The 23626-nt window shown below is 50.7% G+C and overlaps 2 protein-coding genes and 1 non-coding gene across 10 annotated transcripts in view; all 3 read right to left on the reverse strand.

Moving 5' to 3' along the window:
• DPP3 (dipeptidyl peptidase 3) overlaps positions 1 to 10213 on the reverse strand; it is a 36032-nt gene extending 25819 nt beyond the window's left edge. The window contains exons 1-2 of one of the 6 annotated variants that reach the window (XM_047878464.1): positions 10130 to 10213; positions 8743 to 9017 (exon numbers count right to left, since the gene is read on the reverse strand). In XM_047878464.1, the coding sequence (XP_047734420.1) occupies positions 8743 to 9017; positions 10130 to 10181 (327 nt within the window). In that variant the 5' untranslated portion in view covers positions 10182 to 10213. Of the gene's footprint in view, positions 1 to 8742; positions 9021 to 9795; positions 9858 to 9880; positions 9902 to 10129 lie in introns of those variants that run through there. The other 5 variants (XM_047878463.1, XM_047878467.1, XM_047878468.1 and 2 more) reach the window with 5 other exon arrangements.
• LOC125147221 (U6 spliceosomal RNA) lies at positions 756 to 861 on the reverse strand. Its single transcript, XR_007145063.1, has one exon. It is a non-coding gene; the product is annotated as a U6 spliceosomal RNA (small nuclear RNA).
• Positions 10214 to 13708: 3495 nt separating the features above from the next.
• On the reverse strand, positions 13709 to 22761 carry PELI3 (pellino E3 ubiquitin protein ligase family member 3). Of its 3 annotated transcripts, XM_047824202.1 has the most exons (8): positions 22598 to 22761; positions 21289 to 21441; positions 20686 to 20757; positions 18194 to 18323; positions 17457 to 17558; positions 16469 to 16663; positions 15955 to 16143; positions 13709 to 14682 (listed from the first exon to the last, which is right to left on the reverse strand). In XM_047824202.1, the coding sequence occupies exons 2-8, from the start codon at positions 21438 to 21440 to the stop codon at positions 14113 to 14115; spliced, it is 1410 nt and encodes a 469-aa protein (XP_047680158.1). In that variant the 5' UTR covers position 21441; positions 22598 to 22761; the 3' UTR covers positions 13709 to 14112. The 3 variants fall into 3 exon arrangements, with proteins under 3 accessions (XP_047680158.1, XP_047680159.1, XP_047680160.1); XM_047824203.1 differs by lacking the exon at positions 20686 to 20757; XM_047824204.1 differs by lacking the exons at positions 20686 to 20757; positions 21289 to 21441; positions 22598 to 22761 and adding an exon at positions 19232 to 20663.
• Positions 22762 to 23626: the final 865 nt, after the last annotated feature.

The following is a 23626-nucleotide window of genomic DNA, read 5'->3' on the forward strand; positions in this document are numbered from 1 at the left end:
TGAGCCCCACATCAGGCTCTGTGCTGACAGCTCAGAGCCTGGAGCCTGCTTCAGATTCTGTGTCTACCTCTCTCTGTCCTTCCCCACTAACGCTCTGTCTCTAATATAAACAAAAAAATTAATAAAAAAACAAACAAAAAAAACACACTGCCTCCCTCTGCAGAAAGCCTGTCCTCTGCCTCCAACCTGCCAGGAAGCTGTCATTGGAAACATTAAATGTTACAGCTGGAGAGGCCTTGATCATCTGCCCTATGGCTTTCACAGGCCCAAAACTTAGGTCTCCCTTCCTCTGGCAACAAGACCTCAGTCTTCCTCTTGAGAAGGGAGGGACTCTCCCTTCCCTAACTCTGGGGGTAGGCATAGGCTCAGGCTAGACCGTAAAAGCCCTACCTGGGCAATTTTCAAGTGGTAAAGAGCCTCTATTTTTATACTAGGGATCAAGTCTGGAGCCCCTGGAGCTCCACTACTGGAGGAAAGAAAGCAAAGCTGAGAGATGAAGATTGCATCACAATGGCATCACTGAGCCCCTGAATCTAGCCACGCCTGAAGCCTGCCCTAGCCCCGGACTTTTCAGTTGCGTGAACCAATAACTCTCTTTTTTTTTTTTTCAATATATGAAATTTATTGTCACATTGGTTTCCATACAACACCCAGTGCTCATCCCAAAAGGTGCCCTCCTCAATACCCATCACCCACCCTCCCCTCCCTCCCACCCCCCATTACTCTCTTTTTTTATTATTTATTTACTTACTTTTAAAAAATTGGAATGCTTCATGAATTTGTGTGTCATCTTGTGCAGGGGCCATGCTAATCTTCTCTGCATCGTCCCAATTTTAGTATATGTGCTGCTGCAGTGAATACACTATCTCTTTTTAAAAATATCTTATTTTTTAGAGCATTTTAGGTTCACGGCAAAACTGAGCAGAAAGTATACAGATTCCCTATGTACCGTCTGCCCCCACACATGAACAGCCTTCCCTGTTATCAACGTCTTCCACTAGAGTGGTATATTTGTTACAACTGGTGAACCTACATGGACACATCATCACCCAAAGACCATAGTCTACATTAGGATTCACTCTTGGCCTTGTGCACTCTATGGGTTTAGACAAATATTTGACATATATCTACCATTATGTAGATTACTCTGTACTATAGAATAGTTTCATTGCCCTAAATATCCCTCCCCTCACTGCCTGGCAACCACTGATTTTTACTCTCTCCATGTCCAGAATATCATATAGTTGAAATCAAATGCATGTAGGCTTTTCAGATTGGCTTTTTTAAGTTTGTTTGTTTGTTTGTTTACTTAGAGAGCAAGTAGAGGAGGGGCAGAGGGAGAGGGAGAGAGAGAATCCCAAGCAGGCTCCATGCTGTCAGCACAGAGTCTGACATGGGGCTTGAACCCACGAACCCTGAGACCATAACCTGAGCCGAAGTTGGGTGCTTAATTGACTGAGATACCCAGGCGCCCCTCTTATTGTTGAGTTTTAAGAGTTCTTTATATATTCTGGCTAATGGTCCTTTATCCTATATCCTATATCTCAGTCCTATATCTCTTGCAACTGTTTTTTCCCAGTCTGTGGCTTGACTTTCCATTTGCTTGACAGTGTCTTTGACAAAGCAGAAATTTTTAATTATATTGAAGCTCCACTTATCAATTATTTCTTTACAGATAATACTTGACATTGTACCTAAAAAGTCATTTCCCTACCCAAGGTCATCTAGATTTTCTGTTCTCTTCTGGGAGTTTTTTAGTTTTGCGTTTAAGTTTGTGGCCCACTTTGCATTAACTTTTGTTAAAGATGTAAGGTCCACATCTCGTCTACATTCTTTTTCTTTTCTTTTTTCTTTTCGTCTATGTTTCTTTTTTTTTTTGTTTTGTTTTAAGGCTTATTTATTTTGAGAGAGAGAAAGTGCTTGTGCATACATGCACACAGGGGAGGGGCACAGAGAGAGGGACAGAGAATACCAAGCAGGTTCTGTGCCATCAGCACAGAGCCTGACATGGGGCTAAAACCCACAAACCATGAGATCATGATCCAGGCTGAAACCAAGAGCTGGTGGCTTAACTGACTGAGCCACCCAGGTGCCCCCCTTTTATTTTGCATGTAGATGTTTCAAAACTATTTGCTGAAAATTTCAGACTTTTTACCCCATTGTGTTGCCTTTGCTCCTTTGTCAAAGATCAGTTGACTATAATTATTGGGGTCCATTTCTTGGCTCTTATTCTATTCTGTTGATCTATTTGTCCTTTTGCCAACACCACACTGTCTTGATTACTGTAGCTTTATAGTAAGTCTTGAAGTTGAGTGGTACTGGTCCTCTAACTTTGTTCTTTTTCACTACTGTGTTGGCTATTCTGGGTCTTTACCCTCTTTCCTCAGTATTGTGTTGAAAATAAAATCACTTGCTGGGATTTTTATTTGGGTTGCACTGAATCTATAAAGTTGGGAAGAACTGACATCTTTTTATTTTTATGTTTATTTATTTTGGGAAAGAGACAGAGGGAGCACATGAGTTGGGGAGGGGCAGAGAAAGAGGGAGAGAGAAAATCCCAAGCAGGCTCTGCTCTGTCAGTGCAGAGCCTGACTCAGGGCTCGATCTCACAAACCATGAGATCATGACCTGAGCTGAAATCAAGAGTTGGACGCTTAACTGACTGAGCCACCCAGGTGCATCAACTGGTGTCTTGACAATGCTGAATCTTCCTGTTCATGAACATGGAACATCTCTCCATTTATTTAGTTCTTTGATATCTTTCATCAGGTTTGTAGTTTTCCACCTATAGGCCTTGTACATTGTTGTATTTTTAACTTATGTATTTCACTTTCTTGTGTGCTACTGTAAATAGTATTATGTTTTTAAGGTCAAATTTTGTTCATTGCTGCTGTATTGAAAGCAATAGACTTTTGTATATTAACTTTATATCCTGCAACGTTGCTTTAACTGCTTATGAGTTCTAGGAGGTGTTTTTTGTCAATTATTTTGGATTATGTAGATGATCATGTTTTCTGTGAACAAAGACAGTTTTGTGTCTTCCGTCTCAATCTGCATACTTTTTATTTCCTGTTCTTGCCTTATTGCATTAGCTAGGACTTCTGGAACAATGTTGAAAAGCAGTGGTGAGGGGACTTCCATGCCTTGTTCCTGATCTTAGCGAGAAAACTCGAGTTTTTCACCCTTAAGTATGATGTTAGCTGTAGGGTTTTTGTAGATAGGCTTTAACTTTATCAAGATGAGGAGGCTCTCCTCTATTCCTAGTTTACTTAGTTTTTATGATGAATCGTGCCAGATTTTGTCAAATGCTTTTTCTGCATCTATTGATACGGTTGTGTGGTTTTCTTCTTCAGCTTGTTGATGTGATGCATTATTTACTTTCAAATACTGAGCCAGATTTGCACTCCCAGGATAAATCCTACTTGGTCATGGTATATAATTTTTTATACATTGTTGGATTTGATTTGCTAATATTTTGTTGAGGATTTTTGCATCTATGTAAATGAGAGATATGTCTGTAGTTTTCTTTTCATGTCTTTGTCTGGTTTGGGTATTAGGATGATGTTGGCTTCATAGAATTAATTAGGAAGGATTCCCTGTCTCTCTCTCTTTTGAAAGAGATTATAGGGAACTGGTATAACGTTATCCCTAAATGTTTGGTATAATTCACCAGTGAACCCATGTCAACCTGGTATTTTCTGTTTGGAAAGGTTATTAATTATTGATTGAATTTCTCTAATGTCCATGGGATCTATAGTGATGTCCCATCTTTCATTTCTGATATTAATAGTTTATGACTTCTCTCTTTTTCCCGTAGACTGGCTAGAGACTTTTTACTCATTATGGTCTGAATGTTGGTGTCTCCCATCCAATTCATACGTTGAACTCTAACCCCCAAAGTGATGGGATTAGAATATGGGGCCTTTGGGAGGCAGTTAGGTCATGAAGGCAAGAGCCCTCACCATTGGGATTAGTGCCCTTATAAGAGACACCAGAAAGCTAGTTCACCCATTCCACCATGATAGGACACAGTGAGAAGTAAGTATTGTGCAAACTTGAAGAGGGTTTTCACCAGAACTTGACTGTGCTGGTGCCCTGCATTTGGACATTCAGCCTCCAGAACTCTGAAAAATAAACTTGTTTATAAGCCACTCAGTGGTATTTTGTTATAGCAGTCCAAATAGACTAACATATGTTTTGCTAATCTTTTCAAAGAACTACCTTGTGGTTTCATTAAATTTTCTCTACTAATTTCCTGTTTTCAATTTTATTGATTTCTGCTCTAAAGTCAGACACTTAACCGACTAAGCCATCCAGGAGCCCCCTATTTATTTTTAATAAAGTTTTAAAAATTTTATTTGAGAGAGCACACAAGCCGGGAAGAGGTGCAGAAGGAGAGAGAGAACCTCTCCACACTGAGCGTGGAGCCTGACACAGGGCTCCATCTCACAACCCTGGGATCAAGACTTGAGCCAAAACCAAGAATTGGACTCTCAGCTGACTGAGAGGGCACCCAGGTGGCCCTAGATCTGTCTATTTCTGATGCAAGAGTATTAAAGTCTCCAACTATAGTACTGGATTCATCTAATTCTCCTCGCAGTTCTATCAGTTTTTGTCTCAAGTATTTTGATGCTCTGTTAGACACATACACATTAAAGACCATTGTCTTCTTGTAGAAATGACTCTTTTATCATCATGCAGTGCCCTCTTTATCCCTGGTAACTCTTCAGACTCTGAAGTTCACAACATTAATATTGCTGCTCCCACTTTCTTTTGATTAATGTTGGTATGGTATATCTTTCTCCATCCATTTACTTTTAATTTATATGTATCTTTAGATTTAAGTGTGTTCTTGTAGACAACATATATTTGGGCCTTGTTTTTTTGATCCGTTCTGACAATCTCTGTCTTTTAATTGGTACAATCAGACCATTGACATTCAAAGTGATTATTGATACGGTTGGACTAATATCTACCATATTTGTTACTGTTTTCGATATGCTGTCCTTGTTTATTCCTATTTTTGTCTTCCATTATTTTTCTGCCTTTTTAGTAGTAACTGAGACTTTTCACATGAGTCTATTTTCTCTCTTCTTAGCTCATTAGTTATACCTTTTCACTTTTTACTGACTGCCCGAGATTTTGCAATATACATTTATAACTAATCCAAGTCCACTTTCATAGAACACTATACTGCTTCATGGATAGTGAGTACCCTATAACAAAATAATTTTAATTCCTGTCTCCTTTCCCATGTGTCATTGCTGTCCTTTATTGCACCTACATACAAGGAGACAGAAATATATGTATGTATAAATATGCATAAGAATAAGATAAACATAAGCACATATAATTGAATACACTGTTGCTATTATTATTTTGAACAAATGGCTATCTCTTAGATCAATTAAGAATCAACAAAAATAGAGGCAGCTATCAGTCAGAAGAGCATGTAACTCTTGATCTCGGAGCTGTGAGTCCAAGCCCTATGTTGGGTGTAGAGAATATTTAAAATAAATATTTTTTAAAAATTGTTAAGTGTTTTATTTTACCTTCACTTACTCCTTTAATGCACTCGCTTTCTTTTTTTTTTTTTTTTTCAACTTTTTTTTTTTTAATTTATTTTTGGGACAGAGAGAGACAGAGCATGAATGGGGGAGGGGCAGAGAGAGAGGGAGACACAGAGTCGGAAACAGGCTCCAGGCTCCGAGCCATCAGCCCAGAGCCCGACGCGGGGCTCGAACTCACGGAGCGCGAGATCGTGACCTGGCTGAAGTCGGACGCTTAACCGACTGCGCCACCCAGGCGCCCCTGCACTTGCTTTCTTAATGCAGATTTGAGTTTTGGACCTGTATCTCTTTTCTTTTCCCTGAAGAACTTTTAACATCTCTTGCAAAGCAGGTCTACTGGCAATACATTACCTCAATTTGTGTTTGAGAAAGTCTGTTTTTCCTTCACTTTTTTTTTTTTGAAGTTTATTTATTTATTTTGAGAAAGAGAGAGAGAGAGAGTGGCACAAGAGGAGGAGGAGCAGAAAGAGAAGGAGAGAGAGAATCCCAAGCATGTTCTGTGCTGTCAGCACACGGAACCCGACGTGGGGCCCGATCTCACGAACTACAAGATCATGCCCTGGGCCAAAATCAAGAGTCGGACATTCAACCGACTGAGCCACCCAGGCGCCCCTTCTTTCATTACTGAAGGATAATTTCACAAGGTACAGAATCCTAGGTTGGTGGCTTTTTCTCTCCACACTTCAAATAATCCAATCCACTTTCTTCTTGTCCGTGTGGTTTCTGAGAAATTGGATGCAATTCTTATCTTTGCTCCTCTAAAGCTAAGATCTACTTTTCCTCCGGCTTCTTCCAGGACTTTTTCTTTTTCTGTACTTTGAAAATATGCCTAAGTGTAGTTTTTTATGACATTTAATATTCTGCTTAGTGTTCACTGAGCTTTGTGGATCTGTGGTTTAGTATCTGACATTAATGTGAGGAAATTCTTGGTCATAATTGTTTCAGATATTTCTTCTGTTTTTCTTCCTCTTCTGGTATTCATTCCCATTACATATACGGTTCCTACAGTTGCTCTACGGTTCTCAGATACTCTGTGCTGCTTTTTTCAGTCTTTTTTTTCTCTTTGCTTGTCAGTTTTGAAGGTTTCTATTGGGATATACTCAAGCTCAGCGAGTCCTTCCTCAGCTGGGTCGAGGCTACTAATAAGGCCAGCAAAGGCATTCTTCATTTCTGTGTTTTTAAACTTCTAGCACTTTTGGTTCTTTCTTAGGATTTCCATCTCTCTGCCCATCTGTTTTTGCATGTGGTCTACTTTATCCATTAGGGCCCTTAGCCCTAATCATAGGGCTATTAATCATAGCTGTTTCAATTCCTTATCAGTCCACCATACCTGCTATATCTGAATCTGGTTCTGATGCTTTCTCTGTCTCTCCACACTGCATTCTTTGCTTTTTTATTATGTTCTGTTATTTTTTCTTGATAGCCAGACATGATGTACTGCATAAAAAGAACTGCTGTTCATAGGTCTTTCATAATGTGATAGCCAGGTGTGGGAGTCCCAGAAGTATTCTACGGTCCCATGATTAGGTCTCATTAGTCTGTTAGTGAGCCTTTACCTCTGGACTGTGAACTCCACATGGGCTTCTCGGTCCTGTGTCCCCACCCACCCTTAGGTGGGACAGGATGACTTAGAACTGTCTGGAGTGGGATATTTTCCTCTGCCCAGGTCAGTTAGGTTCTGATAAAGCCCTAGAAGGTTAGGTTCTGGTGAAATAGTTTCTCCTGAGAGCAAACTGTTAAGAACAGAATGTTCTGGCGTTTTTCAAAAGCAGTTCCCTTTCCCTTACCCTTGTCAGAAACACAAGGGGCTTTTTCTCTGAAACTCATTGTGAGGACCCGGTCAAGATCCTGGAGGTAAAACTCCCAAATGTGTGGGGGCCTCTCCTGTGACTGGGTTCCCCTGGGGTTTTTAACTCTCAGAGCTGTCCACACTGGAGCCTCCAGCAATTTTTCAGTTACAGTTTAGGTTTTCCTACCCTAGTGCTGGTTGTGGGGAAGGCTTCTGCTCATGAATTTCTGCTGTTAAGTTGTGATTCTCTGTACCCACCTGTCTGTCTCTCCAATTTGGGAGCGGCAGCCCCGTGGCCTCATTTCTTTTAAGGACGTAAGAAAAGCTGTCGATTTTCTGGTGTGTCCTGCCTTTTACTTGTTAGGACAGATCGGTGACTTTTAAGTTCCTCACACGCTGGACTGGAAACTGGAAGTCATGAACTTCATTTCCACGGAAGCCAATTTGAGGTGGGTTTCTGCTCTTTGCAAACAAAAACATCCCACTGGAAACAGTAGCACATGCAGCAATTTTCTATTTCCAAGCACTTGGCTCGCTGTTAACTCTTTTCATGAATAAATCAAGGCCTAGAGATGGGATGCTGATTACTAAAAGTTAAAACAAGGTAGAAGAAACAGCCTGGGCCTCAGCTCAGAGAGAAGCGATCCAATCCCTTTATTTTTCATATAGAAAAACAGGCCACATTCTCACACATTCTGGGTGGAACCTTTGTAGAAGACGATTTGACAACATCAATCAATTATAAACGTACAGAGCCTTTGACCCAGCAACGCGACTCCTAGAAATAGATCCTACTCACACATGGTATGATCTCATTTAGGTAAAGGACAAAATGAGGAACTGATACACATGTGCATGTACACATGTAGGCATGCAATACACAGACAGAGGAATTAAAAGGCTGCACACCGCACCATCCAATGAGTGATCTTTGTATTTTGTGTCCTTCTGCATTGCAACAATGCACTACAAATGTATTCACATGTTATTTGGCCAACAGACCCACGAACAAACAAAAACCAGAGGACAGGCAGGAACGCACAACATGGTGGAGGAAGATCCGGTCCAGAACTCAGACCTCCCGATTCCTACCCTGGACTCATTCCTCTACTGCCTCTGAATCTCCACAGCTGTTGCCTTTACTCACAGCCCCTGTTAAATCACAGCAGCCACTATTTATCTTGGAGTCAGGTCACTGCAGCCCTAGAAGGTACAGACTACCCTCATGCATGTTTTACAGATAAGACTGAGACTCTAGGAGCGGAGGTTCCTGTATATGCAACCTTTGGTCTAATCTAAAGAGAAAGACCTTTGTACCCCTGCTTGTGGTCCCTCATACCCAGAAGCCCCTCAGGAAATGCAGGATGACCTAAAAGAACTGACCTGATACTCCTCCTCGGTAAGGCCCTCAGCCAGGGCATGCTGGCGCAGCTGGTCTGGGTCCTGGGCACGGAAGAGGCGGCTGAGCAGGGCATAGATGTAGGGGGCCTCAGGGGAGGTCTGCAGCAGCACAGCCAGGCCTCCGTACCAGGCGGCACGTGACAGATGGTGGGCATACAGGCGCTCTGTGGGTGACAGCAGGCGGAAGGCCTCGCGGCAGTCCAGGCTAGACACACCGATGTCATTGGGCAGGATGTACTGGGCGTCCGCCATGGGCCCTGCTGAGAACCATCACCATCATCACAGCCATCATTTACCACACACCTAGCTCTGCACTCTCATGGTCTCATTTAATCCTCCCCCAAACCCATTCACCAGATATGTTAACTGAGGCTCAGAGGTTAGGTGACTCACCCAAGGATATCACAAAATACATTGGTGGGTCGCATTTGGCCTGGGGCCCCTAAACCTTAAAGAATGAATTCAACTACCAGTATTACAGATGGGGAAACTGAGGCCCAGAGAGGCTAGGAGCTTTGCCTAATAACACAAGTAATAACACAAGGGAGAGATCAGAAGCAGAGACCTGCATCTCTAGACTCCCAGCGGGGGTGGGGGAGGGGGCACTCAGCCTCCCCTCCTCCTTCTCTGACTTCCTAAACTCCTCTTCAGAATTCTCCTGAATTGTGAATTCAGAATTCTTCAATTCCACCCACCACTGTGTTCAAAAGGACAGAGTTCCATGCTATCAGCTGGAAGCCCCAGGTTCCAAACTTGGTTCAGCTCTAGACTTCTAAAATCAAGTCAGTTTTCACTTTTCCGTGCCTCCGTTTTCACCTCTGTAAAATGGGGGTGATAATAAGGCCAACCTCACCAGGACAGTGTGCAATCTGTCTCACTCTCATCCTTCTAACTGCCTTTTCTTTGGCCCTCCATCCTCCTACCCTCTCCCCCGTGCTCGGCCAGGGGAGCCTCAGAGCCGCAGAAGTTCGGAGCTGGAAGAAAACTCATTTTACAGACAGAGAGACTGAGGCTTAGAGAGGCCACGAAACTTACCGAATTCTCACAGCCCCGTTGGGACCCGGGACCTCCCAACCCAGTGCATTTTCCACACCGCACCCCCCCCCGCCCCGCCCCTTACCGGGAATGAGTGTCCAGCCTCCCCCACCACTCCGGATGCTCCGCCCCAATAGCACTAACCCCACCTCCCGCCCCCGCCCCGGGTTAACTCTTTGCTGTCCGGAGGGTTCCTTGGCATAGGGGCCACAATGAATGTGGAAGGGGTACTGGATGGAAGGCAGAAAAAGAATGATCTTGCGTTCGGTCCAGACTCGCCCTGTCCCCCGAGGATGACGCACCGTGACCCCAAAACCCGGGCGCCGCGCCTCACCTGCAGCAGCTGCTCGGATCGCAAACTCACTTCCTGCTTCCGGCTCCCCCATTCATTGGGGCTCCGCGAACTCCGCCCCCCGCGGCCAATTGTCGGGCCTCGGGGCCCGGATGGGCGTCAGCTCCAGCCAATAGGCGCGCCTCGGCGCAGTCCGCCGGCCCGCCTCCCCCCGCCCCCGGGCCCTACAGGGTCGCACGGGGATGGCCCCTGCGGCCTTGGCCTTTGTCAGCGAGGGTGCTCTCGCGGGCCACTGGAACCTGAGTGGCTGGCCTGGCCGCGGCGTGGTCCCGGCAGACTGGGCTGACCAGGTCCCTCCGAGTCCGGACGGGGCGGCATGGGTGTCTGTACGGAGCACAGGGACTCCCCATCAGAGTCCCAACCCGACTCTGCTTTGGGTCCCCCACCTCAGTTTTGCAGGTGGAAACCTGCACAATGGAAGTCATGTGGCTCCTTCTTCCTCACTGGATTCGAGGGTCAGGCCGTGGAGATACTTAGGAGACTGCGACCCTACAGGGCGAGCTGCTGGGCTTAGGCTGAGGTGATCACACCCTCGCGGAGACACGGAGAAATGCCCTCAAGTGCATCACTGCCCTGCCGTTGACTCGCCAGGGTCTTGGGATGCAGCTGCAAAACATCTCTGAGCCTTTGTTTCCTCGGCCCAAAGGGGCGAGAGGCCTAGCAGTCTGTTGGTGCTTGGCCGATAACTCGATGGATCGGAAAGCTGCCTGTGACCCCAAAAGGCAGAGCTGGGCCTGAGACTTTTGCACGTCTGGGTGGACTCACAAGAGGATATCCTGGGTGGAGCATGGCATGTAGAAGTGCTGGCACCAGGCCTGGGCTGAGTGGGGAGCACTGTGAAGGTCCTGGGTGGGAGGAGCTAGGCCATCTGAGGTCGAATCCAGCCTCCATTGCCTACTGGCTGTGTGGACTTGGGTGGGACACTTCACCTCTCGGAGTCTTTGGCTCCCTCAGCCAGTAAACCCGGGCTGGGCTAACACTTGTCTCCACTCCAGGGAGCGAAGTGATGAGTGGACAGTCTGCCCCCTAGTGTTGTGCCCAGAGGAACTGGGGAAAGGGAATACCTGAAATCCACATACTCTCCTCGCCCTACCTTTGCCACACCTGTGTCTAGGCCCACGGCAGCATCTGCCCAGCATTGACGCCAGTTTCTCATTCACGAAAGTGCCCAAGGCCCTGCTTGACACAACAGTGCTACTTACTGTTGGCTCTGATGATGATTATTATTACAAGAAGCTCAATAAATTGACCTATGTCCTTAGGAAAGTCACCCTCTTCTTCCCTGTGCTTCCGTTTTGTCTTTAAAATGGGTACACTTCCTTGATTTGAGTGAATTTGAAATGTGCACCAGTAAAGGAGGTAGTGTTCTCCAGCCACCAGTGGGCAGCTCAGGCTAGCAAAAGATTCCAGCCCACCTGGGACCCTTAACCAAACTATGTTTTTATGATCACAGTTAATTTCAGCACACGAGGTCCTGTGTTAGCAGCTTGACATGGAGGATATTCCATTCTTGCAAAAACCCTGGTAGGATATCATTTTACCCATTGCAGGAGATGGGGAAACTGAGGCTAATAGGTTCATTGACTTCCCTAAGGCCACCCAGCCTATCCTCAGGTGTCCCCGAACAGGAGTCTAGCCTTCCTGACACCTTCCACCACACTGTCCCCTCCACTTGCCCCAACACACACACACACACACACACACACACACACACACACACACACACACACTCATATGGAGCAGTCCACTCACTGGAGTCATGACCATCCCCAGCCTTGGTTCTTCCCCATGGAAATGCAGGAGGGGTATGTGAGGAAGTAACATTAAGTACCTACTGTGTTACAGGTGCTCTCTATACAGTCACAACCATCTGGTGATGTAGTAACTGCTATTCCATTTAACAGGTGACTGAGGCTCCAAGAGCTGGGAAGGGGCAAAGCTGGGCCAAGTTCAGGGCTGTATTACCCCCCACCACTACCTCTGAGTTCTCCCTGGGATGGTTCCATGCTCTTTGCTTGTCTCTTCTCCCAGAGACTAAGGTTCTCTGCTGGAATGGGACTGGAACATTCCCCTGACTGGTTCCCAACAGGGTCAGAAGAAAGAACAACTGGGAAGAGCCGGATTCCTAGTGGGGTGTGTGTGTGTGTGTGTGTGTGTGTGTGTGTGTGTGTGTGTGTCACAGTACTCCCACATCCACCTGAGCATCCCATCTGGGCTCCCCCACTGTGGCAGTGTGATGCACTGAAGCTCATCACATCCCCTTTTCACCACCCACCGGTGCCCTCTGTCCTCTCAAGAGCCCTACGTCTGATCTCTGTGGCCCCCACCAGCTGTGTGGCCCGGGGCAGATCCCTCCCCTTGGAATCTGTACTCCCTAAGGCTCTAACAGCTGTCTTCAACTGGGGATGATGCCCGGGTCAGGCCTGTACTTAGATCCTCTTTTTCAGGTTTTTGGATCTCCAGAACTTCCACCTACCTGTCTCCCGAGGTTGCTGCCCCCAGGAATGGTCTGGAAGCAACCCCAGCAGCACACTGAGGCTGCCTTGGCTCTCAGGAAGAAATGACACTTAGGATGAGTGGGGGTCCAGTTTAGACTTGGTCTTCATGGCAACCAAGGGCCACCAGGCCCCAGCCCAACATCCACACCCCTCATTCCTCATCCCTCCAGACCTGGCTCCTCTGTCACCAAGCATTTTTCCTGCCACACCTTTGCAATGCTGTTCCAGTTACCTGAGCTGCCCTCCCAACTTCTCCCACCCCTGTTCAAGGAAAGCAGCACAGTGTGATGGAGAGGAGGGTGGGCTAAGGCCAGGATTTGAATCTTTTCTAGCTGTATGACTTGGCGCATGTGCCTTAATCTCAGAATCTTAGATAGAAATGGTAACACCTTCCTCCCTGGGTTGCTATGAGGATCAAATAGCAAAACCTCCTAGTTAATGCTCCATTAACAAAGTTATTATCAGCAGCAGCACAGCAAGGGGCATGGTGGGCACTTGGCAATACCAGCCCTTCTGTCAGCCAGCGCACTGTGAGAGTCCCCTCTCTTCCCCCTGCTCCTGACTGTCCACAAATGAGGTCCCAAAGCCTCCATCCGGCATCTTCCCCATCAGCACAGCCCCAACCTCTTGCTCCGGCCTCCTTTCTGCCCCCTGTTGCCACTGCCCCAGACACTCAACCGCTCGCTCAGTTCTCTGCTTCCTCCTACCTGAGCCTGTGCTCAGCCTCCCTCCTGCCCACAGCACACTCCCCTTCCTGTGGGGAGTTCCCACCCGAGCCCCCCTCACCCTCCCGCCTTCTAGTGAGACCTGCTCCACAGCCTTTGGCCATTCTCTGATCCTGGCACACAGGAAACTGTGCTGTCATTCAGTAATTTGGTCTGTCGTCCACTAGACTGTGAATTCCACCGGGCAGCGAACAAGTCTGATTGTGTCTGTCCCCAGAGCCCACTTGGCATAGTGGTCCAGCCCACAGTGGGTATCAGCAGATGCCAGTCCCAGCCTGCTGCCCACCCATCACTCACGCAGGGGCTGGCGGCACTGCACTCATGCTGGACACGCGGGATTTGCGAGGGCAGCTGAGCAGCAAGGTTTATAGAGGAACCCAGGGCAGCAGCAGGGTGAGTATATCTGGAGCTGGGTCGGCAGGCTCGGGGCACAGCCAGCCTAAGCTGGGGGTCAGGGGCCCACGGCCCCTTCACTCCCCCAGGGACACAGTGTAGGCGGCATGATGTAGGACACCCCAGGAAAGCCCGGGACAGAGCTGGTGCTGAGGGCCCCATCATTATGACTGGGGTAGGGGCTTGGGGGACCAGAGATAAGAGGGAGGAGCACAGCCCATCCAACACGTCCATCCGGTGTGGCTATGTGCCAGCAGGTAGAGTCCCACATGCAGAGCTCCCTCTGGGCTGCAGAAGGTGGGGGACCTAGGTGGGCAGGTGGGCACGGCATCCAGGGCCCCGGGAGAGCCTAGTCCAGTGGCCCCTGGAAAATGAGGCGGACGCAGCCATGCTCGCCGGTGAGCCAGGCCCCACAAAAGGGGCAGGCAGCATGGAAAGCATGGGTGCCATGGGGCAGTGGTGTCTGGGCCCAGTAGCGGGCAGTCTTCTCAGAGCAGACATGGCCGCAGGGTGCAAAGGCATGGCTGGGTGGTCCAGGGTCCAGACAGAGGCCGGCCTCCTGGCCGAGCCATAGGGGGACATAGGGTCCCACGAGGCGACAGAGAGGACACTCGCGCTCCTGGGGGCCCCGCTCTCTCCTGCAGCCCCAGCCGTGGTAGCCGTGGACGTGGCCACAACGGACGTAGACCCAGGGCTGCTGCTTGTCGGGTGCTGTGCGGCCACGGGCCGGACTGGGGAAGGCCAGGGTGCTGAGGCCCACGGGGCACTGGGGCCGTGCTGCGTTCGCCTCCTGCCGCTGGGCCTCCAGCTGCTTCAGCGTGGGTGCCCTCAGCAGCCCTGCTGGCGTGCGCCATAGCAGCGTGGCCCCACACAGGTCAATGAGGGAGCCGTCCTGCAGCACATTAGACTCGTTTTCCACCTGCCAGAGACAGCAGAAGGGCCTTACTGCTCAAGAGGCCCCCGAACTCCTGGCCATTGGGCAGCCGTCACCCCAGCCAAGCCACCTATCCATCCCACTGAACCTCCCTGGAGAGAACACCCTGGGCCAGTGGGGTGGGCTGGGGCAGAGGAGCCAGGAGGCCTGAGAACCCATGTGGGAGAGCAAGTCAGTGCTCCCAGGCATGCACTGTCCCTCACAGTGTGACACGGGCCTCGGTCACTTTATCTGTCAAATCAGGAGAGCTTGACCAAAACAAGGTTGTTCCCAGGGTCTCCCCTAAGGGCAGAAGTGGGAAAACCCTTCTATCTGAGAAACACTGGGGGGCTTAGCCCAAGGCAGCTGTCCCAGTGGCTGTGGTTAAAAGCAATGATTCTAGAACTAGCATGCCTGGGTGTGATTCCTGGCTTCACTGTTTACTAACTTTGCATTCCCGGTCAAGTAACTCAACCTCTCTGTGTCTTAATTTCCTTATCCTCGAGATGGAGTCTGCATCCCATTATCTCAAGTGGTTCCCATGAATCAATCAACGTAAACATCTGGAACAGTGCCTGGAACACAGTAGGTACTCAACAAGTGTGTGCCAGTGAAATATTCACACGCACCGATTTTAAAGATAATGTTTCTCCAAATCTCCCCGTAGAATTGGTGCTCTGGAAAGAGAAGCCATGCTCTTCCCTGAGATTGTGCATCTGTTTGCCGGGTGTGCTCGAGCCCTGGAAGAGCTCGGAGAGGCCCATTTAAGGAGTTTAGCCACGTGACCCTGCCTCTCTCTAGGACTCTGTCCCAGCTCCTAATGTTAGTTCTCTGATCTGTGCCACGTGGAACATTCACTGTCACCTCCGTGAGAACTACTCCAAGGGCCCTTTCCCGCTAGTAGAGGATAATAAAGCTAAATCCATCCGAACGTGAGAGACACGTTGCAAACTGCCAACACTTTCGGCTATAAACTGCTCACACATGGGCCAAGTGTCATCCTCACAGGAGGCTGGGATGTTTTAAGCTGTCGGCATCCCTAAGGCCACTTTCTACCGCACAGCGCATTTATGTGTGCTCTATCGCGCCTCACTCCATAGACCTCCAGCAGTATGTGAGCTACATTTTGGAGCCACTGGTCTGGTCCTCTCTGTGGGGCAAGTGGGGCATGACCCCCAAATTGAACCTGTTGGAGCTCCCTTGTGTAGGAGGGCTGGAGATCAGGGGGAAGGGCCTGGGAAGGAGTCGGGGGCGGGGAGGATGGAGCAGGCCACCTACCAGCTTCCCTCGCTGCTGTGCCGAGCGGCTGTCCCTCAGAGTGTACACATTCCCACAGACTGATATCTCCCTCCAGACACCCGGGGCCGAGTCCTCAGAGAAGCCGCCTGCTGGGTGCATCACCAGGACCCCATTGGTGGTTAAGCCGTCCATCAGGCCGTCGGGGGTCCGCCACTTGGCTGCCCGCTCCTGGGACCACATGTGGGATCAGATCATATCCCCGAGTGGCCCCCAGCAGGCCGCGATCCCAGGATGCTGCCCCAATACCCTCGCAGTCAGAGGGAGCCCAGAGAGGACTGGAATGGGCGCTGCATGGCCGGGGGCATCACCTGAAGTCCTGGAGTCTCACTGTGCTCATGTTTTAAGTGACATTGCCACTGCCAGCATAGGTCACGGTTATGATGACTGCCCACTGGTCCATCACCCCAGGACACTGACCCTCCCCACCCTACCCCTCTGCTCACTCTCAGATAAAGTGCCGGTCCCTGCCTGGGGGGGGGGGGGGCTCACTCACTCCAAGGAAGATGTTGCTGGAGGCATCAAAGCCAGCAGCATAGATGCGGGCAGTATAGGGCGGCCGGCGGTCACAGAGGATGCGGCAGGCATAGCGGGAGATGGTGCTCTGGGCAGAGGGGCCCTCGGCGGCCCCTCCTCCAGGCGATGTGTCTGTTACCACAAAGTCGATCATGTTCTCGGTGGAACGGCCGATCTGTGAGGAAGAGGAGGGCGAGCACAGGGATACTGTGCACGGCTCAATCCCACAGGCTTCCTACCCCAGGGTTCCGCCTGCGGGGTCACCAAACAACGAGGAGGGGGAAGTACCACCCCGACTCCCTAAGCACTCTGGGCTCTCAGCTGGGGTCTCCAAATCCAATGGCTAGGATCTGGGGCTTCTCTGTCTCCCCCACTCAATAAAAATGAGTTTATTATTTTTTTAATTGACCAGTGAAAACGTGACACCCACGGTCTGGGAGTGCTCAAACATTAGCAGCACATAGTGATTTTTTTAAATTTACTAGATACCGTGCTAAGCCCTTCATCTGCCATATCTCAGCTAATCTTCCCAATAATTCCATGGGGTGGGTATACTGTGGGCCCCACTGTACAGATGAGGAAACAGAGGCCCAGAGAGTCTAAGCGACTCTTGCCCAAAGTTACCCAGCTAGTTAAGTGACGGAGCTGGGATCTGACCCAGGTAGTATGACTGTCGCACCGCACTCTGAACTCTTAAGCTGTATGGCCTCCCGTGGCCTGGGAGTCTGGTCTTGAGTTTTAAATTTTGATACAGCCACTGATTCACTGTGTGACTCCAGGAAGTCAAAGGCCTCATAGGACATCCTGCTTCCTCATCTGAAGAGTAGGTGATTACACTGAGTCCCCCCACCAAAACACCCTCACCACGGCCTTCAGTCCTCCAGGGTCACCCTGGAATGCCTGCAGTGCTGGATGTTGAAGCCCGGTGGCTCCGTGGCCAAGAGGCTTACAGAGGGGCCTGAGCATACCTGGAACATGTCTGTGTCACTGTCATGTGTGTATTCAACTATGACCGAGTGGCTCCGGGACAGTGTGTACGAGATGCTGTGCTGGCCACGGTTACTCAGTGCCTGGTGGGGAGAAAGGAGAAGTCACTTCCCAGGGCATGTGGCCAAGAGAAGTGTGAGCCTCTGAGCCACAAGTTGGAACCCAACGCCCACTGGCCAATCCCAGGGAAGGGGCAGTTCTACCCTCGCAGAGGATGTCCTGTGCAGCTGGCACTATACTCACGTTGCCTTACCTGATCCCTACAGCCGCCCCAAGAGGGAGGCCTGGTTATTATTCCCATCTTATGGCTGAGGGAACTGCAGCTCAGGGAGGAGAAGAAACTGGCCAAAAGTCACACAGATGGAAACAGGAGAGCTTGTATCTTAACCCAAATCCTCTGAAGCCAAAGGCTTTCCTTTGCCATTGCTGTGTGACTGTCACATCCCTTCTCTGAGCCTTGGCTGCCTCTAAATGATGCTGATCGTTTCCATTCAATGGCTGGGATCTGGTCATCAAAGAAACATTCTGCAAACTGTAAAGTGCGGTACGCTGCAGGGGATCTCCTCTCGGCACCACTTCCCTGGTAGCCCCAGAAGACACAGAGGGCTCCCCTGCTCCAGCAGGCCTGTGGGCAGGCAGCACTGGGAAGGCTGAGGACCTGGGATCTGGGCAGGGAGCACAGGACTTTTGTCCAGGTCTACTGGGACAGGCTGCTTGCCTTGGAGACGAGCGGTGTGGAGATGTGGTGCATGACGTCTGGCTTCACTCCGTTGGCATGGGGCCGGCGGCTCAGTGCCAGGCGGCTTCTCCGGCGGCCCTTGTCCCCACTTGCCAGACACCCATTGTAGCTGTGGATGTGGAGGGTTAAAAAGAAGGAATTGAAGGGAGAGAGAGAGAAAAAAAAAAAAGAAAGTGAGCCCCTGAGAGATTTGGAGGAACTGCTAACTTCTGGGCACGTTCTACGGTCGGTAACAAACACTAGAAGCATCTGAAACTAGAAGACCCTCCCTACTATCAAATCAGTGCCTTTGGGAAGTAGGGTGAGGAGCAGAGTAGCTACAAAAGACTTTGCATTCAATTAACCAGTGCTTCCTGGATGCCTGAGCCATGTGTGGCCAGATGCTGGGCCGTGGGGTGACATCGGGGGCACACCACAGGTCAGTTCTGTGTCCTCAGTGGCAGGGAAGTGGGGGTCCTGAGCTTTTCAAGGAACCTGAGTACCAACTGTGCCATAGGCCCAGAGGCAGGAGAAGGGAATTCTGGCCTCAGATCAGGTTTCTAGAAGAGGAAGCTGGGCTTTGAAGAACTAGAAAGGATTCACCTCTATAGCAAACTGTCACTTGTTACACCACAAGTATGACTGGAAACCAGAATGAAAGAAAAAACAGAGGGGCACCTGGGTGGCTCAGTTGGTTAAGCATCTGACTCTTGGTTTCAGCTCAGGTCATGATCTCACTGTTCATGAGTTCGAGCCCTGTGTTGGGCTCTGTGCTGACAGTGCAGAGCCTGCTTGGGATTCTCTCTCTCTCTCTCTCTCTCTCTCTCTCTCTCTCTTTCTCCTTTTCTCTCTGCCCCTCCCCTGCTCATGCTCTCTGTATATATCTCTCAAAATAAATAAACCAACTTTAAGAAAAGAAGGAAGGAAGGAAGGAAGGAAGGAAGGAAGGAAGGAAGAAAGAAAGAAAGAAAGAAAGAAAGAAAAGACAGACCCACAATGCCACCACCTCCATATACCCATAACATGTCAAATTTCTACCTTCCTTCCAGCTCTTATCCAGAGGGGGTGATTGTGGAAGGCAAAGATGGGGTGAGTCACAGCCTTGGTCACTGCCATGTACCGGAGCCTCCCGTGTTCCCGGTGCTTCACGTTATTAATTACCTAATGGAATCTGTGCAATGTCCTGCCAGGCAAGTACCTTTCTTCCCATTTTACAAATGAGAAAAATTGAGGCTCAGGGAGGTAAAATGACCTGCCTGAGGTCCCAGGCTAGTAAGTGAAAAAGTCAGAGATTTGAACTTGGGTCGTCTGACTCCGGCCTTTCTTGCAGAAGCCCTGCCCGAGGGAAGGCTCACCCCAAGCAAAGGTCATGAGACTGGCAGGGTTTGGTGAGATCAGGGAGTGGTGATTTGGGTGATAAACTGCAGTAGAGGAAGATGAAGCTGCTGGAAGGGCCCTGAACACCAAGCTTAAGAGCCTGGACTTTTTTCTGGAAGACTAGGGAGCCATGGAAGGATTTAGAGCTCCTAGGATGAAGAGCTGCCAAATACAGATAAGGCCCACTTAAATCAGAGTCTTCTCATGAGCTCGTTAAAATACAGATTTCCTGGCTCTACCCATGGAGATTCTGATTCTGTAGGTTTCGGACAGGCCTGTCAATGAGTATTTTCAATGTGCTCTCCGAGTGGCTCTATAACCAGTGTGGGGCTTCACTGCTCTACAGAGAACAAACAGCTGTCAAGAGGGCCTATACCCTTAGGTCTGCACTCTCCCCCCATCAGTGGCCTCACCCTCAACTGGAAAGCCTGCCCTTCCTTTGGGACACCAAGCAGCTGCTCCTATCATGCAAGCATCCCTGAGAGGGGGATCACTTTTGCCCTTGTAAAATCTTCCCACCTATGGGGTGTGGGCCAGTTCAGGACATGGGCTTGAGGCTCAGGAGGGCCTGGCTTAAATTCTGGCTCTTCCACTTATCACATGACCTCTGTAAAACGGTGCTAATTAGTCAGGACCTACCTCACAGGTTCATTGCGAGAACTAAATGACATAAATCATTTAAAAAATGTCCGGCACAGAGTGTGACAGATCTACAGCAAGCCCTTGATAAACGTTAACTATGATTATTAGGGGAAAAGCACATGGTGTGTACATGTATAACAGCCCCTATTATTTCTAAGTAATCATAATGACAGCATAGCTTCTCAAATATTTTCTTCGGGGCAGATGGCAGAGAGAGAGGCCAAAAGGTGTGGATGGAGGAGGAAGAAGAGGGATCTGTGCCTGGGGGTGGAGTCAAGCGGGTGGTGCAGGGATCCCGGTCAGGCGGAGACCAGGAAGGGATGAAGTTTACCCACGGACCACCAACTCACATCGCTTCCTCTCTCCTGGCCTCGGTTCTCATCTGTAGCGTGAGGGTCAGCTGTGGCTTAGTGAATGTGCACTAGACCTGGAGTAAGAAAGCCCTGGGTCCGAATCCCAGCCCTGCCACTTACCAGCTGTGTGCCCTTGGACCAGTCACTTCCCCTCTCTGAGCCTCGGTTTCCTCACCTCCTTCCTCACAGCATCTTTGTGAAGATTGAAATGAAATAATGTCCATGAAAGGGCTTGGCACAAGCCTGCCTCCCAGAACACTTGATATGTGCCAGGCACTGTTCTACGTGCTTTACAGAAATCACCTCATTCATTCCTCCAAAAACCCTCTGAGGTATTATTATCATCCCTATTTGTAAGGCGGGAAAATGGAGGCACAGGGAAGTTAAGCTACTTGCAGAGGCAGGATTTGAACCAAGTATTTTTGCTGGAGAACCAAAGTTCTTCACCCCAGACTACATATACTAGGTGCTTTATGAAAGGCAGATGGTGCTACTTTATTTCTGATCAGAAACTTAGGTGGGCAGTCGGAGTTTTCTCAGTAATTTATTAAAAATGGGAAGATAAAATAACAGGAATTGAGGTGGGTTTGGTCAACTCTCTCAGTTGGGGAGGTGAGGAGGGACAAACAGCAGAAGGTCATATGTGGGGAGAGCTGGGGCCCTTGATCTGGTTGCCCTGGGGGATGCCTGGTGCCCTGCCCCACCTGGGCCAGGGTCGCTCACCCCAGGACGATGAGTTCGCCATACTTGATGGGCTCCTCGCCTGGCTGCGCATCTTCACCAGGAGAAGAGAGGACACAAGAGCTCTGGTTCCCTGGGTGCCCGAGGTCTGAGGTTCGGGGAGACCCCACTTCAGGGTTTCCTTCTAGCACCATTCTGGGCAGAGTGGGAGAGGAGAAAAAGAATTTTGCAACCTCTCATCCCAACCCCCTCAATGCCAGCGCAGGCCTGCTGCCAGGACCACCTAGGCAAAGGCCGGAGTGACCTTTCACCACCTCTGTTGCTATGGCAACCACTCCACCTCTGTCTCCTTTAAACTGCCCCGGGGTTGCTGGGATACCAGGGAAGGGAAATGGGTGGGATGGAACCAAGAGGAAAGGGCCCCACAATCAGAGGGTCGGGATATCTGGGAGGGCCAGAGGGGTAGACCAACTTGGGGTGGCCAGAGGCTTCTTTTTGGCTAGGACCCCAGAGTCTGGGATGTGCTTGGAAGAGAGACACCTCAAGAGTTAGAGGGCCCTTATTCCTCATCTTAGACTCAGTTCCTGGGTTTGGCTCTTGGCTCCGGGGCCTCAGAGTAACCCTTCCGTTGGGCTCTTGGACTCTATCTATCTTAATCATTTAGTCCCTTGCAGGTCTAGGCCTCTGTCTGTCTGTCTTTTTCCTCAATGACTCTCTGTCCTCCCGGGGCTGTCCTTTTCGCCCGTCTCTCTTCCCACCCTCCTCCTCATGTCATCCTGTCTGGCCACCTTCTCCTCCCCATCCATCTGCCTCAGTCTCCCCATCTTGGCTTCGCCGGGCGGGCGGGCCTCTGGACCCCTCCCGGGTGCGCGCCCCCTCCCTCCCTCAGGTGTCTGTCTGCAGTCCCAGGGCCGCCCGGGTCTCTGGAGGCCTGTGGGGGCGGCGCTCCCCCCTCCGGCTGGGGCTGCAGCAGAGCCAGTCTCCGCAGGAAGCCTGTTTGGAAAACATCCCCGCGCAGGAGGGACTGCGCCGGGGCAGGCCCGCGCCCCGAGCCCCGCGCCCCGCGCCCGGGGCAGGCACAATGACGGCCCAGCGCATACGCAGATACACACCCGGCGGCCCCTCGCCACAAACACGCGCGCGCACGCACACAGTCCCGCACACCCCGAGCCCCGCGGGCAGTGCCCGGACGGACGCAGAGCCCACTCGGGACCCGCGAGCGCGCAAACAACCCCCTGCGCCAGCCCTCGGACCCACTCCCCCTGCCACCCTCAGACACGCAAACACGCCCCCCGCGCCCGCCGGGGCCCGCCCGGCGCAGCCCCCGCCCCCTCCGCCCCGGCGGGCTCACCTGGCCGCGCTCCCGGCCCCACTCGGCGCCGCTCCCTCCGCGCCTCGACCCTGCTCGGCCCCGGGGCCGCTGCGGCGGGATGGGCCCGGCCCGCGGCGGCTCCGCGCTGCCTCGTCACGGGGACACCCGGGGCCGGGGGAGGGGGCGAGCGCGAAGCGCCACACTCCGCCCCTTGTCCCGATGCCCCGCCCCCTTAAAGCCCCGCCCCACCCGAAACTCCGCCTCTTGCGGCGAAGCTTAGCCCTAGTCAACAGAGCTCCGCCCCTTCGTGGGAGACCACGCCCCTCCACAGCCCCGCCCCCAGGCCCTGGGAAGCTCCGCCCACACTCCGTCTCAGGAACTCCCTAGCGCGTCTTCACCGGTTCGGGGACTCCCCGGTATCTGTGAGACCCATCCCCCAGTTCAGGCTCCCTCAGACCCCGCCCTCATTTCTGGGGACTTCCGGGTTCTCCTGGAGACACGGGCGCCCCCTCCCCCACCGCAAGCCGGAGCCTTTGCACTGCGCGGGAGGCGCCTTACCCCACCTTGGGCCTGGGACTATCCACCTGCTCCCCCCCCCCCCCCACGCCCGTCACCCCGAGACCCGTCTTCCCACCTGGGGTAGCTGCAGAATTAGAAGCGGGGGCGGGAAGGAGAGAAGGAAAATACTAGAGAGTCGGAGGAGGGGGTGTGCGTTAGCAGGGAGGCTGAGGGAAAATGCTACAATTGACTAGATTCGAAGACCTTGTCTTTAGCCTCGCTCCTCCAGTCTCTCGCTGGGTTGCCTCTAGGCCCCGGGGTGTCCGGGAACACTTCCCTCCTTCCAGCTAGCACGCACATCATACCCAAGAAGCCACAAGAGGGGCTTTGGGGTGGGTGCAGTTCCTTCTGGGCCTGGGCTTGCAAGAGATTTGTCAATCTATGCCAGGTATTATACTCTGTGCTTTGAGCAAGATAAGCTCTTTAATTTCTAGGAGGCAGGCACGATAATCACCCATTTTATAGATGACGAAACAGTTGTACAAACCTAACTTGGTCGTGGTTATCTTG

This window comes from Prionailurus viverrinus, chromosome D1, assembly GCF_022837055.1.
Source record: "Prionailurus viverrinus isolate Anna chromosome D1, UM_Priviv_1.0, whole genome shotgun sequence".
Classification (NCBI taxonomy): Eukaryota; Metazoa; Chordata; class Mammalia; order Carnivora; family Felidae; genus Prionailurus; species Prionailurus viverrinus.